This window comes from Periplaneta americana, chromosome 14 (genome assembly GCF_040183065.1).
Source record: "Periplaneta americana isolate PAMFEO1 chromosome 14, P.americana_PAMFEO1_priV1, whole genome shotgun sequence".
NCBI lineage: Eukaryota > Metazoa > Arthropoda > Insecta > Blattodea > Blattidae > Periplaneta > Periplaneta americana.
Window position 1 is genome coordinate 3,124,234 of NC_091130.1, and position 19,693 is coordinate 3,143,926.

The 19,693-nt window shown below is 32.5% G+C and overlaps 1 protein-coding gene across 1 annotated transcript in view; it reads left to right on the forward strand.

Annotated features, from left to right (window-relative positions):
• The first annotated feature begins 2,731 nt into the window (after positions 1 to 2,731).
• twz (BTB/POZ domain-containing protein twz) overlaps positions 2,732 to 19,693 on the forward strand; it is a 518,618-nt gene continuing 501,656 nt past the window's right edge. Inside the window, exon 1 of the mRNA XM_069844849.1 lies at positions 2,732 to 2,763. Within this exon, the coding sequence (XP_069700950.1) occupies positions 2,747 to 2,763 (17 nt within the window). The 5' untranslated portion in view covers positions 2,732 to 2,746. The remainder of the gene's footprint in view (positions 2,764 to 19,693) is intronic.

Genomic DNA, 19,693 nt, shown 5'->3' on the forward strand with positions numbered 1-19,693 from the left:
AGTTAGAGGATAGGGTTGGAAGTAAATCCCGAAAAGACTAAGTATATGATTATGTCTCGTATTATGTACGAAATGGAACTATAAAAGTTGGAGATTTATCCTTCGAAGAGGTGGAAAAATTCAGGTATCTTGGAGCAAGAGTAACAAATATAAATGACACTCGGGAGGAAATTAAACGCAGAATAAATATGGGAAATGCCTGTTATTATTCGGTTGAGAAGCTTTTGTCACCTAGCCTGCTGTCAAAAAGTCTGGAAGTTATAATTTATAAAACAGTTATATTACCGGTTGTTCTGTATGGTTGTGAAACTTGGACTCTCACTTTGAGAGAGGAACAGAGATTGAGGATTTTTGAGAATAAGGTTCTTAGGAAAATATTTGGGGTTAAGAGGGATGAAGTTACAGGAGAATGGAGAAAGTTACACAACGCAGAACTGCACGCATTGTATCCTTCACCTGACATAATTAGGAACATTAAATCCAGACGTTTGAGATGGGCAGGGCATGTAGCACGTATGGGCGAATCCAGAAATGCATACAGAGTGTTAGTTGGGTGGCCAGAGGGAAAAAGACCATTGGGGAGGCCGTGACGTAGATGGGAAGATAATATTAAAATGGATTTGAGGGAGGTGGGATATGATGATAGAGACTGGATTAATCTTGCTCAGGATAGGGACCAATGGCGGGCTTATGTGAGGGCGGCAATGAACCTCCGGGTTCCTTAAAAGCCAGTAAGTAAGTAAGTAAGGGGTGTTTACGTGAACCAAATTTATCTGTTCACCACTGCCACCAATAGATGGTATATGTGTACAGTATTTTTCCACTGTTCGTGGTCATAGAATTTGTTTATATTATTTCTATACCTTAACAACAGAACGTGTGTATAATTTGATTGAAATATAGATCAAATTAATTACCTTTCATTACAGATGTTGTGCACAATCTCAAGATAAGTTATACGTTTATTTGTTCCTTATTTATCAATTTAGACTTTCTAGTTTCGCTTTTGCAGCTGTTTTGTAGGCAAATGGTGTTACAGAATAATTTTCTAATCAAGGTTAATTTGAGGCTAAATTGGTTACTTTGCACCATAACACAAATGAAGATTTTTTAAATTTTAATTGCATTATTTTCATTTGAGGACCTTCCATGAAGTTTAAAAATGCTTACTATAATTCACACTTTGTATTACAACTAAATTACTTCAATTTGTTTTTCTTTTTATTACATATTAAAGTCGTACATGGTCTCTAACTGCCAAACTTGGTAACAATCTCCAAATATTCCAAAGGAAAATGTTGAGAAGGATACTAGGCTTATCAATGAGGGACAAAGTTCCAAATGAAGTGCTCCAAAAGGTGTCAGCAATTAGTTCGGCTTGGACAGGTACCAGGGAATAAAACAAACAGTGCTGTCATCAAGGCAGAGACAAAATCATTCAAATCCTGCAAATGAACTGAAAGGGAGTATGTTATGGAATATGAATGGGAGGATGTCATTGGGAGAGTAAATCCACCCAAGAAAGTATCAAAAGAGGACTTGCTTACTTTCATTGCAGAACTTGACACAAAATAATAGCCTACGTATAATTTTTTACAGTTATTCACGTGCTGTTATCTCGACTTGTCATTCGAAAGAACTGAAAATATTTTTGAAACAACATTTTAGAAGAATGTGATCACTCACATTGAAATTCTGTGTAGTTTTTTCAAAACGTTTTGTCCGTGTTACTATTTGTTGCTGTTTTTGAATCTGTGTTTTCATTTTTTCTGTTCCTGATACATTATATTTTCATTGTTTAACACGTGTATGGTGCAATGTAACACCAGAAGTGGCAAACTTTGCACCACCCCTCTTAAAACTCTGGCGGTGCAAAGTAACTCCCAACTATGGGTAACTTTACACCAATTTTTGGCAGATTATAAATTTCAAAAGACATTTATTTTCGAAGATATGACTGGCTAAATACATTCTCGCATACCCATACAACGTATAAAATAAATGCCCATCTCAAAATTGGACATTTAAAGGCTACATACAGACTGAAAACAATTTCTTAACTAGAAAATGGTGCAAAGTTACCCCATTTTACGGTATTTAAAAACTGAATTTAATTAGGTTACAGGCAGACCTACACTGAAGTAGGATAACAAAGAACGTTAACGTGTTGTAGTAAGTAGCACACCCCAACTCTTTTTGTTACTGATTGACAAGGTTCACCCTAAAGTTTAAACTCAACAGCGAGAAGTTTTCTTCTGTATAAAGAAAACAGAGTGTTGTAGGGTTTGAAAACAGCTGAAAACTGAAGGTCAGTACATTCTTTCGGTAGTTCTGTGGATTAAGAAAAGTTATAGATTTCGTATTCTCCAATGTCGAGAGGTTAAGGTAGTGGCTGAAACATTAAGACTACTGAACGTTTGAGAAACTCTTTCAGGAAAATGTGACTGAACGAGCGGAGACGAAAAAGTGGAGAAGCCGAAAGAACTGAACCAATGTGAGGCTGAATATTTATTTATCCATTACTCCCAGGTACTGGGTCTTCGACAGAACTTTGTCACCAATAAATGTTCTTATTCCAACTACGTGGATGGAAAACTATCCATGTGAATTCACTGCAGTATTGTCTTCTTGTAACCCTTCATTATTACACAGTTCCATCTTTCTTTTTGCTACAGATCTGCCATCTATCCGATAACATCCCAACAGCCTGACTGAGCTGCCTTCTGTCGAGAGGAAGAATTAGTGCATGAGCAGCAACCACTGGTAAGTGGAAACGCCTTGAATTAGGCTCATTTCATAAATAATGCAGAAGTTGACAGAACTGTGAATTGAAAGACGCAACACAAATAAAAATTACGTCAGTTGCAGTTGAAGGATTGAGGAAGAAGCACGTGAGTTCGTTTCCTCCATAGCATACTCTGTGTTTAGGCAACGAGAGCTAGAAATGGAGCCTGCATGTGTCTCGTGTACTGTGACTATTGAAGACCAAAGATCGAATCTGCTTGTGGCAAAACCATCTCACAGAAATCCACATTTCCACAGTGCTTTGAGTGAAGTTTGTGGTGAACTTACAGTGGACAGTAATACATTTTCTCGTTGTGCTACTCGTTTTCGTGATGGTCATGTCAGAAATTTTTCTCTTTTTAAAATTCTGTGTCAAATTACGGAGTTCTGAATTTGGTGAAATCCCCGTAGCTTCTGAGTATTAAGCATTACCATGGGTGGGCAACTCGTGCTCTCAAACTGTGAACAAACTCAGTCAGGTAGAACGAACTCTGTGCTAGCTGCAGTGTACGAGGGCCTTGCAACACGAGTGGTTGTTGGTTCGCTCGCGTCTACAGTGATTGGCAGCTTGTAACTGCAGCGGCTGCCTCGGTGTGTGCTTGGGAGTACGAGTTGCCCACCCATGAGCATTACGGTATACAGTGACAAAAACAGTAAAAAAAATATTGCCGTTAGAAACTTTACTTTTGTTAAGGCTTAAATTGTGAATACCGGTACGTAATTTTTAATGAATTCTTCGGCCTCATTGCTCTAAAGCTGCTAATACATAAGTGTTCATATTACATTTAAATTAATTAATTTACCGATGAATTTACAATTAACACATTACTCATAATAGGCTTTGCAATACATAACAACGTTTTTCTCTGATTTTATATTGTGAAACTTTGCCTTTTCTTAAACAGAACCATTTTATGAGCGAAAAAAAAAATCCCAATGACACCGAAGCAAGAGATGCATTTTAAATCTATCAGTATTTACAATGCTGATTTCTTTCGGGAGAACTACATCCACCCGATTCATCACATTCATACTGTCTGCTCAAGTGCTCAACAAAACCAGACACCTTCCAGAAGTTTCTTCATTCCTACAACCAAACTATTACAGAATATTTGAACCAAATCCACCCCATGACATTCAAAACTTTCTCTTTTACTGCTACACGAAAATTTAAAAATGTATTGTATTTTATACAAAATATGAAGATATTTAACTAGTTTTAATTTATTCCTACAGAAAAAAATAGGCATTAACTTAAAGTCGAGGTCTAGTGATTACATATGCGAGTCTACTACAGTCCAGAATGCTGGAAGTGAATTTGGGAGAGCATCCATTAAAATGAAGATCAGAGAACTTAGAAGCAAGTTTGATGACAGATTTTAAGATGACTGAAATGTGACTAATGTTTTTTCATCATGCTTGTGAGTAATTATTATGTTGTGGTAACTAAAAGTAACTAATTTTTGTTTCACATTTTCGGTAGACACCCTGTAGATACAAACTAGATAGTAACAATAATGCTCCTCTTCTCTCGGGATATCCTCCATATACTAGATAAGTAAAATCCCCAGTATTGCTATTTTGTTCAGAGGCCTCTTTCATCACTTAAATAAAAAATAATTGCAATATACAGGGTGATAATTTAAAATAAAATCTCCTACCGGTGAGGAGTACATCAGAGCTATATTCAGAGCATGAAAGTCCCTTGTCATATTTCTTTATTTGCACCGTCTCATAGTTATAACAGGTTAAACATTTAATTCAAAACTAAAGTTATTCACTTGCTTAGGATAATAATAATAATAATAATAATAATAATAATAATAATAATAATTTTATTTATTTATTTATTTATTTATTTAATGTGCTGTACAACAGCCAGAGGCCAATTACAGTTCAGCACAAATATAACAAAAACATAATACAAAAATAATTATTACACATAAATATAATTACAATTACAATAATGACGATGAATGGATAACTAAGAATACTATGAGACAATGTTAATTGAGTATAATGCCTAAAAGAATACAAAAATGATAAATCGTTGCCAAGAGCAAACAAAGTCTATACATTGAAGGGATCGAATTCGCAGCCATGCATGTTGGCATTTTTAATGCATCTGGAGACTGGTGAAAGAAATTTCGAATTTCTAATATAGAAAAGTTTGTGGGCTCTCATATCTTTTATTGGAATACGTAAGGTAATATTGTTTAAGAAAGAGTCACAGGATATATCACCTTTGAGGACTTTACAAAAGAACAGATAATCTAGCTCATGGCGTCTAGCATATAGATTTTGACAATTAAAATATTTACATTTTCTCTCATAACTATACCCGGAATTAATGGGCAGAAATCTGAATGAACATAAGGATATAAATTTTCTTTGTATATTTTCTAATTTAGCCGAGTCTGTAGTTGTAATCGAGTTCCAAACTACAGATGCATATTCGAGTTTCGATCGCACCAATGTATAGTATAGCATTAAAAGAGAATCGGGCGTGGAAAAAGAATAAGTTATTGACCGTATTATTCCTAGCATTCTGATTGCGTGATTGTAAATGTAATCATCGTGACTATGAAAATACAATTTACTGTCAAAGAATATTCCCAAATCTTTTACGCAATCCGTTCTGTTAATTAGTACATTATTTAGATAATAATTAAATTTCAGTGAAGAAGTTTGTCTAGAAAAGGTTATTACATTAGTTTTGGATACGTTAATTTTCATACCATTTTCTTCCGACCATTTAGCGACTGAATTAATGTCACATTGAAGTGATTGACAGTCAGTACTACTTTTGATTGTACGAAAAATTTTTAAATCGTCTGCAAATAATAAACAGTCAGAACTTATTCTTTTACATATATCATCTATGAATATAATAAATAGGAGAGGTCCTAAAGTAGATCCCTGCGGGACTCCGCAATTTATATTATAAGAATAAGAGTGCATATTAAACAGTCTTACACATGAAACTCTATTACTTAAATAATTTTCGAACCACTTTACGTAGCTTACAGAAAGGCCAATATTTCCTAACTTATGAAGAAGGATATAGTGCGGAACTACATCAAAAGCTTTGCTGAAATCAAAATATATTGAATCAGTTTGTCCCTGCGTTTCAATTATTGGTACAATTTGATTTAGATATGTGACCAGGTTAGTGACAGTGGATTTAGTTTTAGTAAATCCATGTTGTGAAAAATTGAGCTTGTTTTCACATAAGACGATATATGTCTGTGAATAATGGTTTCAAAAATTTTTTAAAAGTTATTTAGGATCGAGATAGGTCTGTAGTTTCTGACATCATTTCTTTTTCCGTTTTTAAATATAGGAATAATTGCAGCTTGTTTCCATAGTGAGGGAAATTCACCATTTTTCAAACTAATATTAAATATGTGGGCTAAAAGAGGAATAAATATATAATAATAATAATAATAATAATAATAATAATAATAATAATCTGTTAAGTGATATTAAGCAAAAATACAGTCGGGTACATTTAATACATTTAATCGAACTGTTAATTCCCTATTATTATTTCCGTTTACTAATATTTATGACCGTTACTATTCCATCGTGGTAGTTACCAGATTTGAACTGAACTGAAAAACGTGTGGGTCATAGACAAAGAAGTGGAGTCACTGTTGAGGAAAGAAAGAGAGAGGGCATTGTTTGTTGCACAACTAACGTGGTAATTGCGATTACTGGGCTTCTCTATAGATTTGAAATAAACATTTTTGGCTTATGTCCAAGTTCACCTTTAAACAAATTAATTGCTCCTTTTTTTACACGTAGAATTTCTTTTGGAATTATTTGGAGGGGCGATGTCCCTCTATTAATTTTGTGTGGGAAGTGGGCAGAAAGTGTTGGCGCCTGTAAAAGTATTTATTCACGGTCTTACTAATAAAAACTCTAAATACAGACGTTTAACTGTCTTATACTTATACAATGAGTAGCTCGTTTATAAGTCGTGTGTAAATTCCTTACTAATAATCACTACATACGTCGTGTATAACAGTATAACTCTTACACAGCTACGTCATAGTTTCGTCATTACTTCGTTACGAAAGGTAATAGAATATCTGAGGTTCTCTATTGCATTCGGTAGAGCGCTCTAGTGTGGCGTGTTAAGTATCGATAGCACAACTGGCTCTAATCGATTACCACACTACATTTTGGTCAAAGAGTACAAGCTACAGCAATATTATTCTAATTATTTTGTGCTCTTTGGTTTGTTCTTCTGTGGTTACTAGGCAACCATCATCATAAAATGACAGTCGATGTGAACAGCTGTTAGAGGGGCGGCCATTTTTTCTCTATATACAACGCTTAAACAAGGGGTTTCGTGTATATAACTACTGCAAAGTAATTCCCATTGTATAGTTACAGCCTGTTTATATATCCATCGCTTATTCACGGTTTATTAGTAACGTTTTCTGTCTCGACTCTGGATAAGTCTCGTATAAAAACTATACACGGTTTATTAGAAGACTGTTAAAATGTAACATTAATATATTTTGTGCGACATCGTGCGTATTTGCTTGGTTTCCGCACAAAACCAATCCGCGGAAAGTCTAAAATTCCACATTCAGTATTCCCAACCTAACACACACAACAATTTCCTTCTTCTTACCGCTTAAGTGACATATTCATTTTACTGCTTTAGGCTTTTAACATATTATTTTTAGAGGCGTTCAGTATAGTAATAATTATAAATTGGAAACTTACCACTGCAATTTCACCTAAATTGCACTGTTAATTATTGTTTTTAAATATTTGCAAAAATTAAGTAAACTCTACAACTCCACTAAAGTTACTGCATTCGTGATGCAAGTAACATTAAGGAAGCCGTGAAAAAAATCAACAAACTTGCCGATGTTATTACTCCAATATGTTATATAAATAATATTTTTAAAAGATTAAAATGAAAAATAAATCATTACATAACTTTACCGTTTGTTTTAAGTTCGCATTTATAGACTGGGGGGGGGGGAGACAGACGTATATCATGGCCTGCTGGAGTATAGTAAACACAGAAAGCAACAATGTTGAAGATAGATATTTTTGTTTTGCAAATTTGACGTCATTGAACAGAAACCAAGATGGAGATTTCATTGCAACTAATTAGAAATTCCTCTTTCAGGTATGTAATAAACGATCTTCACACAAAATAATGTACGATACACGAGCGGTATGTTTTCTTTCAATTCTCGGAAATTAAAAAAGCTCAACTACGTTTCGTTTTTTCAAACTTTTCCTCGAACATGAAAACTTCAACATACCGCTCTTGTAACGCATATTACTATATTACCTTTTAGTCACTCCACACATTCCCTGTGGTGTACCAACAACTGTCACCCTGCTGGTGGGTCTTCCGCAAGGTAATTCTTGGCTTCGCAACGCTTGTTCTCGGGGAAATTGCAGCTGTGTTGCTGCGCCTGTTAAGCGTGCTCCGCCCGGCCCGCCCCGGGCTCTCCAGAACGGATAGTGATTAATGTTGTGAAAGAAATGTAGATACGCATATATTACAGGATCTGTGGCCAGTCAATCGGGCGGCAGACGTGATTGGCTCTCTCGGCGTGCATCGCCGCGGGGCGCAGTCCGCCTCCTTGCTGTTGTCCTTCAGGAGATCTGAACCGCTCTGGTCCATTTGTTAATCTGTGCTAGCATGCAGACCGATACGTTGAACAGTGTCAACTCAACTGTCGTCATCCGGATGCTTCTCTGTTGGAAGCCCGAGGGCTGCCAGCTCTAGAATAACGCCCGCTTGCTTTGGAGGGATTCATCTGAGCTGCACTTTTGGATATTCTTCCTCTCCATGCCCCCATTCAGTGGAAGTGGCATTCACACCATTTTATGTAACTTACCGCTAATTTAGAGTCTGTCTTCATAAGTAACAATGGTGTTTTGAAGTCCCTGCAATTTAGTGTTATATCTTGCTTACGGTGGTGGGTAACACCACGACAAAGACGTCCCAAGATTGCTTAACAAATTTTTAAATTTCGTACTAAAATACATATTTTCTGTTACTTTTTTTTACTTACCAGAGCTTCCTCAGATCAGAGGACGCCTTTACACTTACTTACTGGCTTTTAAGGAACCCGGAGGTTCATTGCCGCCCTCACATTGGTCCCTATCCTGAGCAAGATTAATCCAGTCTCTACCATCATATCCCACCTCCCTCAAATCCATTTTAATATTATCTTCCCATCTACATCTCGGCCTCCCCAAAGGTTTTTTCCCCTCTCACCTCCCAACTAACACTCTATATGCATTTCTGGATTCGCCCATACGTGCCATATGCCCTGCCCATCTCAAACGTCTGGATTTAATGTTCCTAATTATGTCAGGTGAAGAATACAATGCGTGCAGTTCTGTGTTGTGTAACTTTCTCCATTCTCCTGTAACTTCAACCCTCTTAGCCCCAAATATTTTCTTAAGCACCTTATTCTCATAAACCCTCAATCTCTGTTCCTCTCTTAAAGTGAGAGTCCAAGTTTCACAGCCATACAGAACAACCGGTAATATAGGATGCCTTTACACAGAACACAAAAAGAAAATATGGACGAACAGACAATGAAAGTTAACAGAGTAAACACAGTCTAATATATACAGTCACGAAGCTCTATACGTATCAAATATGCATCCATGGATAGTTGCTCGCCACTAGGATCGCTAATATCGCCTCATTACAGACAATGCGAAATAGTACCGTCACAGTCTATTGTTCCTAGCACCCTCACAACTCAAGCTTCGTGACTGTATATACGAGACTGTGGGTAAAGGTCCGTTCACATTGAAAATTAAACATAAACGTAACATAAACACAGACATTCACAATGATTCATATGAACACTGACATTAACATTACTGTTAGACGTTAACATGAAAGTTTGCAAACTCCACTCTTTCCTGTTTATGCTTACGTGATTTGGAAACAATACAAATCGTAGAGCGCTGAAGTATACAACATACTATGATCATGACGTCGTTGTTATGTTTCCATGGTTACCAAGTATCTTTGCTGTTATGTTTATTTTCTCATAGTGAATGATGGTAGGCTATATATTTTTGATTTTACGGCAAGGTTTATATTAAGACTTACGTTATGTTTAATTTTTATTATGAATGGAAAATTCATTCGGAATAATAATTAAATTTAAGTGTAATAACATAAAACTTAAACGCGTAAAATTACTGACACAATGAAAGACGCAAACGTAAGTATTAGCCTTTCAGAAAACAGAACAAGTCAAAGGATGACAGTTGGCTTAAAATGGCTGCTTATATCGTTCTCGTTAAAGTTTCATTCTTGACTGACAAACATCAACTGTGACAAAATGAGGAATTTTCTTATAAAATAAAAATTACAATTTCAAAGTGTTTTCTGATCCCAACATTTGCGATAGACGCAACAATATAAGTATAAAATAAGTATAAATAATTAATTAAAGCTGTCTTTGGTTTAATGTGCTATTTAAAATATATTTGTTATTTTTATACATACATCTTGATTACACAACTTTTTAACACTGTATCACTTCGGAATATGTATGGTAAGAACTTTCTTGTGTTAAATTTTAACGTACCTTGTTAACATGACATCACAATAACAAAAGTAGACAACAAATACTGAAATACACATTCAAAGTATACAGAAAACCCACACCCAACACAACACATCCAACCACCCCACACAACACAAACAAGCTGCATTCCGAACAATGGTACACAGACTACTCAACATACCAATGAGCCAACAGGATTACAACGAAGAGCTAAACACAATCAAATACATAGCACAAGAAAACGGATACAACCCTAACATAATAGACAACATAATACGTAAACAAAAACACACACAAAATTGCAACCTCATTCAAGAAATTAAATTACAACATCGCATACAGAACAAATAACACTCTACAAAAACATCTCAACACACAAACAACACAAACAAACAAATACAACCAACCACACAGGCATATACAAACTCAAATGTAACACCTGCAACAACTTTTACATAGGACAGACAGGCAGATCATTTCAAACACGTTACAAAGAACACATCACAGCCATAACAAAATTACAAAATACCTCCACATATGCAGAACACATCACAAATGCCAACCACACCTACAGAGACATCAACACAGACATGGAAATACTGCACATCCAACCAAAAAGCCAGAAACTAAACACACTAGAACAATATGAAATATACAGACACACGAAAACACACCCCAACGATATTCTCAACACACAACTCAACTTCAAAACACATACACTCTTTGACTCTACACTACGAACGCACCCGCACAGGAAACAAGAGGCGCCAAGACCAACAACGACCAGTTCCGAAGATGACCGAAAATAGGTCGAAACATGTTAACAAAGTACGTTAATATTTAACACAAGAAAGTTCTTGTCATACATATTCCGATGTTATTTTTGGTTTAATTATTCATCTTGTAATGGAATCCTCTTCCCCCTCGTATGAATTGAAATGACCTAAATAATGTAGACCTAATGTATTTACTTTTTATATTACTTGGTTTTCGATAGCGATTTTGCGTCTTAATGAATGAGGCCCTTTAATGCCATTGTGTATGTTTTATTTATATACATTGTTATAGCCCGTATTCTGTTATCAGTTTCTTTAATCTAAATATGGCTTTCTGTCATCTGTGATAATTTTGTTTCCTTTAAAGTCATGTTTCTTGTTCCTTCGGTCCCGAAGTAAAATTACCATGACAAGAAACATGCGTTAAGCTAAATTAAGTTATCAGGGAATTATCAGGACTTGTGGTATTACTGTTCATAGTGTGAATGTTTGCGGTTGCCACAACAACAGTGACGTCATTATAACGTACTTATGTAGGAAAGGTTTCAAATTAATGTAATTTCCCTCCTTCTTCCACTCATTACTGAGATTGACGGTTGTAAGCTTGTGAAGTCGGCAGGCAGCAGTGTTTTATTTTGTACTGTTTACCAGCCTGCAATATTCAGCCTGTTGGCTGTTCAATTTAGATTTAAAATAACAACGTATCGGCATTTTTAATGTGGACTTGTTCAACTCTGGACTTAATTAAACCTGTGAGAACGACAACGAAGGTAAATCTTGTGGGTTATACATTTAAAGCATGTTAGTTTACATCAGTGATGTCAAAGCAAGCGCATTTTTCTGACCTTCACGTCGTGCGCGGGCAGCAAGCGCTAGTTATGGAAAGAGGAAGGGTTGTGTATATGAATAAGCAGCCTGTTGGATTAAGAAAACAGTGGTGCACAAACTTGAAACGGAACGTGAAATTTTATGTCGTTATTTTTATATGGCTTCTTTCTGTTTGATATTATCTATATTGTCTGTAAAACAAAAGTACTAACACTGATTTCTTAATATTGCACTTGTGTTTTAAATCTTAATAACAAAATAGAGAGTTAAGAAGGGATATTAACTTTAATTCCACAGTAGTATAATATTATACTGTATTAAGTGGATGAAACACATCATTCATAAAGAAAGTGATATTCCAAAGAAAGAGATTGAGTATGACATGATAAGTTGGAATTTATATTGATGGTATCTTTAGCCTTACAAAAGTAATCAGTAAACTAATCAAAATAATATTACAGTACAAAGCAAAGTTACCTAGGTACTGTATCTGTTTTAAGTGTAACTAATATTACATAACAAAACTCTTATCGCATTATGCTTTTAAGGTGATATTTGTGAGCAACTTCCTAGCATCAGAATATTAAATTATTTTCTCGAAATCTACTTAAACTATAGAGCTGACATTTTTACAACACATGGGCACGTATCTTTTGCTTATGATGTAACAGTAGGTGCTTTGTTAATTCATTTCCTTACAAACAATTTCCATGCGAATATTTTCAAAATTTTCAATACACTATTTTCAGTAATACGTATTTACGGTATATTAGATTTACGAAAACATTCTGTAAGGCTACTAAATAAATAGGCCTATACCTGAAAATTTCACTTTTCTATACGAAATTGAGAAAATATTTCTTTTGAATAAAAAAATGAAACTTGTGAAAAATAAGCATTGAAATTAAAACTTCCATTCTTATAATGCACTTATACTTCTCAGACAAATCTAAAAATTACCATGGATACAGTTTTAATAAGTTCTCTTCCCTTCATCTATTGAATCAGTGCTGGCCATCCCTGAATATAGCTCGACCAAGCGGCATATACCACCTCTTTCGTCTGTCTCTTTCCTTTCCGCTGTAACGCGCTCAGGCTCTCCTGGGCTCTAAAGCGCGCACTTGCTCCTGTGGGCATCAATTGACATGCCTGGTTTATACCATTTCCTTGGTAGCTAATGGTTCGGTTGCGCGAACATTATTTCTTTGGTCAATGTAGAGTATCCACCGGCCACTGAGGAATAATATTTCACACTTTTATCACTGCCAATGCTGCGCTATAAACCAATTTTCGGCAATCTAATGGAAAAGACTGCCTACAAATACTTGGAAAGTTTCAGAGAAAATACACAAATTCAATCTTCTAACACGATTTTTTGGTTTTTAAATTAAGTAATTTGCTGGGAGACATCGTTAGATATATGCCACTCTTACGCTAAACCTGGAGTAATTTAAGCTTATTAATCAAATATGATTTAATTTTTAAATTAGGAATTGTTATGAAGGAGTGACATTTTCTTTAGCTACAATGGACATGGAATTAGAAGATGAAGATGTAGATGTGGAAGTAGGATTTCGCACTTTATTTAGTACAATGGGTTCATGCTCATTCATTTACGTGGAAACAGTTGGCGACACTGATTAAACAAAAGAACGACCATGCGATAAATTGATAATGATAAATCGAGCTGCATAAATTGTCGCAATGTATGACTGTGATTGGTTGGAATTCAAAATGTCATTACACTTCATCGGCCGAAAATGGAATGGCGTCATTATAAACGTAATAGTCAATGTAAAAATAGATTAGATATTTTGCCACACTGAGGACTATAAAAACAGTTAAATCTCGATAACCTATCAACAGTACAAATTTGATTAATTTAATATGGTTTATAGTAGTTAGGTCTGGTTAAGTGGGAGAGAGAGCCTGAAGGCCTTTACTCTAGCATACTGACTGACTGACTGACTAATCAATAGATAGATAAATAGATGAATAAACAATTAAATAAATAAATAGATGAATGAACAAATAAATAAATAAACATGCAAACAAATAAATAAATAAATAAAATAAATGAATAAGTACATAAATAAATAATTGAATTAATAAATGAATAGATAGATAAATAGATAATAAATATATATAACTTATAAATAAATATAAATAAATAAATAAATAAATAAAAGAATAAATGAATAAGTACATAAATAAATAATTGAATTAATAAATGAATAGATAGATAAATATATATATATATATATATATATAACTTATAAATAAATAAATAAAAGAATAAATGAATAAGTACATAAATAAATAATTGAATTAATAAATGAATAGATAGATAAATATATATATATAACTTATAAATAAATAAATAAAAGAATAAATGAATAAGTGCATAAATAAATAATTGAGTAAATAAATGAATAGATAGATAAATAGATACTATATATAACTTATAAATAAATAAATAAATAAATAAAAGAATAAATGAATAAGTACATAAATAAATAATTGAATTAATAAATGAATAGATAAATAGATAACTATATATAACTTATAAATAAATAAATAAATAAATAAATAAAATAATAAATGAATAAGTACATAAATGAATAATTGAATTAATAAATGAATAGATAGATAAATAGATAATAAATATATATAACTTATAAATAAATATAAATAAATAAATTAAAGAATAAATGAATAAGTACATAAATAAATAATTGAATTAATAAATGAATAGATAGATAAATATATATATATATAACTTATAAATAAATAAATAAAAGAATAAATGAATAAGTGCATAAATAAATAATTGAGTAAATAAATGAATAGATAGATAAATAGATACTATATATAACTTATAAATAAATAAATAAATAAATAAAAGAATAAATGAATAAGTACATAAATAAATAATTGAATTAATAAATGAATAGATAAATAGATAACTATATATAACTTATAAATAAATAAATAAATAAATAAAATAATAAATGAATAAGTACGTAAATGAATAATTGAATTAATAAATGAATAGATAGATAAATAGATAATAAATATATATAACTTATAAATAAATATAAATAAATAAATAAAAGAATAAATGAATAAGTACATAAATAAATAATTGAATTAATAAATGAACAGATAGATAAATATATATATATAACTTATAAATAAATAAATAAAAGAATAAATGAATAAGTGCATAAATAAATAATTGAGTAAATAAATGAATAGATAGATAAATAGATACTATATATAACTTATAAATAAATAAATACAAGAATAAATGAATAAGTACATAAATAAATAATTGAATTAATAAATGAATAGATAGATAAATAGATAACTATATATAACTTATAAATAAATAAATAAATAAAAGAATAAATGAATAAGTGCATAAATAAATGAATAGATAGATAAATAGATACTATATATAACTTATAAATAAATAAATAAATAAAAGAATAAATGAATAAGTGCATAAATAAATAATTGAATTAATAAATGACTAGATAGATAAATAGATAAATATATATAACTTATAAATAAATAAATGAATAAGTGCATAAATAATTGAATACATAAATGAATAGATAGATAAATAGATACTATATATAACTTATAAATAAATAAATAAATAAATAAATAAAACACAAAAAGCACCAGATCGAGCTGGCAACACTAGAAACTTATGAAGTAGCTTTTTGTCCTTATTAGGTAAAGTAGCCTAATTGTTTAATTGTGACTGCTGTTTGTGAAATCGCGGAACCTTGTCTTCTTCTTTAACAACATTCAGCAAATGTTTGTCGCCATTAACGCTTTGTTTTCTTGTACTTTCATAAGCGATTACATTAATTGTACGCATATGTACCAGAATTACAAATTCTGTGTCCAAGACAAAACGTGATGTGTCATTTCTTACAGTTTTTTCAAGAGCGAGCATCTATTTTAAAGTTTGAACTCTCGTCAAAACCATAATAACACTGTTTCGAAACAACGGGTTACAGGGGGAAGTGTTAAATATATGGATGTCATCTTTTGCTACAATAAAGTTAACGTCAGGATATACAACATATCACAAAATCTCATTTTCGCCAAAAATTGACATATCACCTTTACCTTGAACTACAGAATTGTAAAGCTGTGCTTTCATTTGTTTTGTAACGAATTCTGTGAATTGTCATTTCTGTAACCTCTCTTGTTTTTGCTCTGGATTGTAATAGCAGCGCTGGATAATGACTGTCTCCAGGTCGTGAATCATTGTCACTTGCCTTGGTTGCTGGTCAGCGGAACAAGTCTTGTTTTGTTTTGTTTTGTTTTGTTTATTTACGTGTTTTTAGTTACATGAAATTTATAAAACGATTTCAAGAACGAATCCAGAAAACGATGTAATGTGCAACAGACACCGATGAGAATAATAAAATTTAGTTACCGTTTGGAGGGCAATTTCGTATTTATGTCTTGTAGTCATGGAAACTTAATATGGGAAAAGAGATAGGAGATTATTAATGCTTTCACAGTTAATGTGTTCAGAAACAGGCTTTGGTTACTGCAACGTACACTTAGCGGCAAAAAGAATGGGCCGGTCGACAATTTCTAAGTTCCAGAGACATACACTGCGCATGCTCGCCTCGTCAAAGCCGTAGTTCACTAGGTAACACATAATTAAACCACTTAAATTTGCTGTATTTTGTTTAAGAGTCTGAAATCTATACTAATAATAAATCTGTAGCCAAAATTTTTCTGGTAATTTTCGATTTTCCAAAAATAATTGGTCCTAACATATATAATTAACCACCCTGAAACCGAAAATCGCTCTTTTGAAATTTTTCTTGGTATGTCTGTCTGTCTGTCTGTCTGTATGTTTGTTACCTTTTCACGCGATAATGGCTGAACGGATTTCGATGAAAATTGGAATATAAATTAAGTTCGTTGTAACTTACATTTTAGGCTATATGGCATTCAAAATACATTATTTAAAAGGGGGGTTATAAGGGGGCCTGAATTAAATAAATCGAAATATCTCGCTTATTATTGATTTTTGTGAAAAATGTTACATAACAAAAGTTTCTTTAAGAATTATTTGCGATAAGTTTTATTCCTCGAAAAATTTTGATAGGACTGATATTTAATGAGAGAAATGAGTTTTAAAATTAAAATAACTGCCATCTAAGGCGGTATAATGAAATAAAAAACAAATGACTTCGTCTATAAGGGGCCTTGGACAGCAACAATCGAAAGCTATGAAAGATAGCCTACAGAGAATGTTTCTGTGTTTGTATGAAGTAATATCGGAAGCTAAATTAACCGATTTGTATAATTAATTATTATTTCACCATTGGTAAGTGTAGTTTCTCTAGATGGACATAATGCTATAGTGTTATTACAGTAACTTCTGATATAATATAATATAATATAATATAATATAATATAATATAATATAATATAATATAATATAATATAATATAATATAATATATGTAATGTAATATTATATAATATAATTTAAGTTATTTGAAGGGTTCAGAACCGTAGTGGGCCAAACGCCATTTACTGAATACGTAGAAAACAAGGATTAAAATTAAGTTATTACCATAATTCAATGGAAACCTATAACAAGTAAAATAAAGTAGACCTAGACACATTAAATCTAAATTTATTTATTTATTTAAATTTAAATATACAGAATAAAGAATATAATTACAAAACAAACAAGAGAAATAGAAATAAAATAATACAAGCAATATAAAAAGAAGATACAGTAGTATTAACAAAATTTGAGACCGAATGAGCAGCGCTCGTGCTCGGTCGCAGTTCAGATATAATATTAAAATAAAAAATAATAATAATAAAAATAAATAAGTAAATTAAAAAAAGGAACTAAAATATAATTACAGCGGCAATGGAATTATATAATATAATATTAACACTAGAGAAGAATAATATCGCACGTGAAATGTAGGACTAATATATATTTCAAAATTATAGACTACAAATATAATATAGGTTGATTAATTCATACACATAGGCTATAAATTTATTTAATCAACTTGAAGATATTAACACGTTTCTAATTTTCTTGTTATATGTTAGTGGGTTACATGTTGGAAGTTCTGGATGTAATTTAGTTAAAGCATTGTACAACCGAGGGCCAACATTTATGCTATGCTTTAGACCAGCAGATGTGAGACATTTACGTTCTACTAATGTTGAATTAATATTTCGTCTTGTGTCATAATTGTGTGTCTGTAATACAAACTTATTACGATTTTTATGATACAATTTTAACAGCGCTATACTTATATATTTGTTCAATATTAAATACATTAAATTCAGAATAAATTAATTTAGTTGGATAATCGAAACGTTTCTTCAAACAAATTTTAATTAATGATTTCAAGGTTCATTAAACTATGGTTGCATGTAATAAAAATTAGAAACAAGTTAAAGGAATTGTCATTGCACCAAATGAGTGTCTCTGGACCAAAATGATCGCATTTTAATTATTTGGATGCAATTTAAATTAAGTAACATATTAAACGATTTATCCCTCTATCAAACACGAATGTTCCCTGGATCAAATGTCCTATTTTAATTATGTAATTACTTCATATTTATTTCTAACGGGTGCAGCGGAACGCACGGGTACGGCTAGTATGTAATAAAATCGAATGGCGGGTTGATTCTAGATACATCAGGGCCCTTGAAGGTAAAAAAAAAAAAATACAAAAATCGACAGAGGATCAAAGACAACGCTAACATTGTGTGCACAATAAATGTCGCCAAGAGAGCTAGTAAGCACTAGCCATGCCGGAACGGTAAGTTTGGCAACTCAATCGTTGTTACCATAGCAACAGGCCTACCACGCTATGTGACATTCAGTTGTTTTTCCGATCGCAACGCTCCTGTCATGTCCCATCTTTAAAAAAAACAAGTACAAGTATAAAGATATAAAAATTGATAAAGTTTGAAGTAGTTCTGCTAGTTCGCAATAGGTGACACTGTTATTGGAATGGGTTAAAAAAGTGTTGGAAAAATTATTATGTAGATTAAGTATAAATTTTCAAAAAGGTATATGACTCGGTTAAGAGAGAAGTTTTATATGATATTCTTATTGAATTTGGTATTCCCAAGAAACTAGTTCGATTAATTAAAATCTGTCTCAGTGAAACGTACAGCAGAGTCCGTATAGGTCAGTTTCTGTCAGATGCGTTTCCAATTCACTGCGGGCTAAAGCAAGGAGATGCACTATCACCTTTACTTTTTAACTTTTCTCTAGATTATGCCATTAGGAAAGTCCAGGATAACAGAGAGGGTTTGGAATTGAACGGGTTACATCAGCTGCTTGTCTATGCGGATGACGTGAATATGTTAGGAGAAAATGCACAAACGGTTAGGGAAAACGTGGGAATTATACTGGAAGCAAGTAAAGAGATAGGTTTGGAAGTAAACCCCGAAAAGACAAAGTATATGATTATGTCTCGTGACGAGAATATTGTAGGAAATTGAAATATAAAAATTAGAAATTTATCTTTTGAAGAGGAGTAGAAGTTCAAATATCTTGGTGCAACAGTAACAAATATAAATGATACTCGGGAGGAAGTTAAACACAAAATAAATATGGGAAATGCGTGTTATTATTCGGTTGAGAAACTTTTTTATCATCCAGTCTGCTGTCGAAAAATCTGAAAGTTAGAAT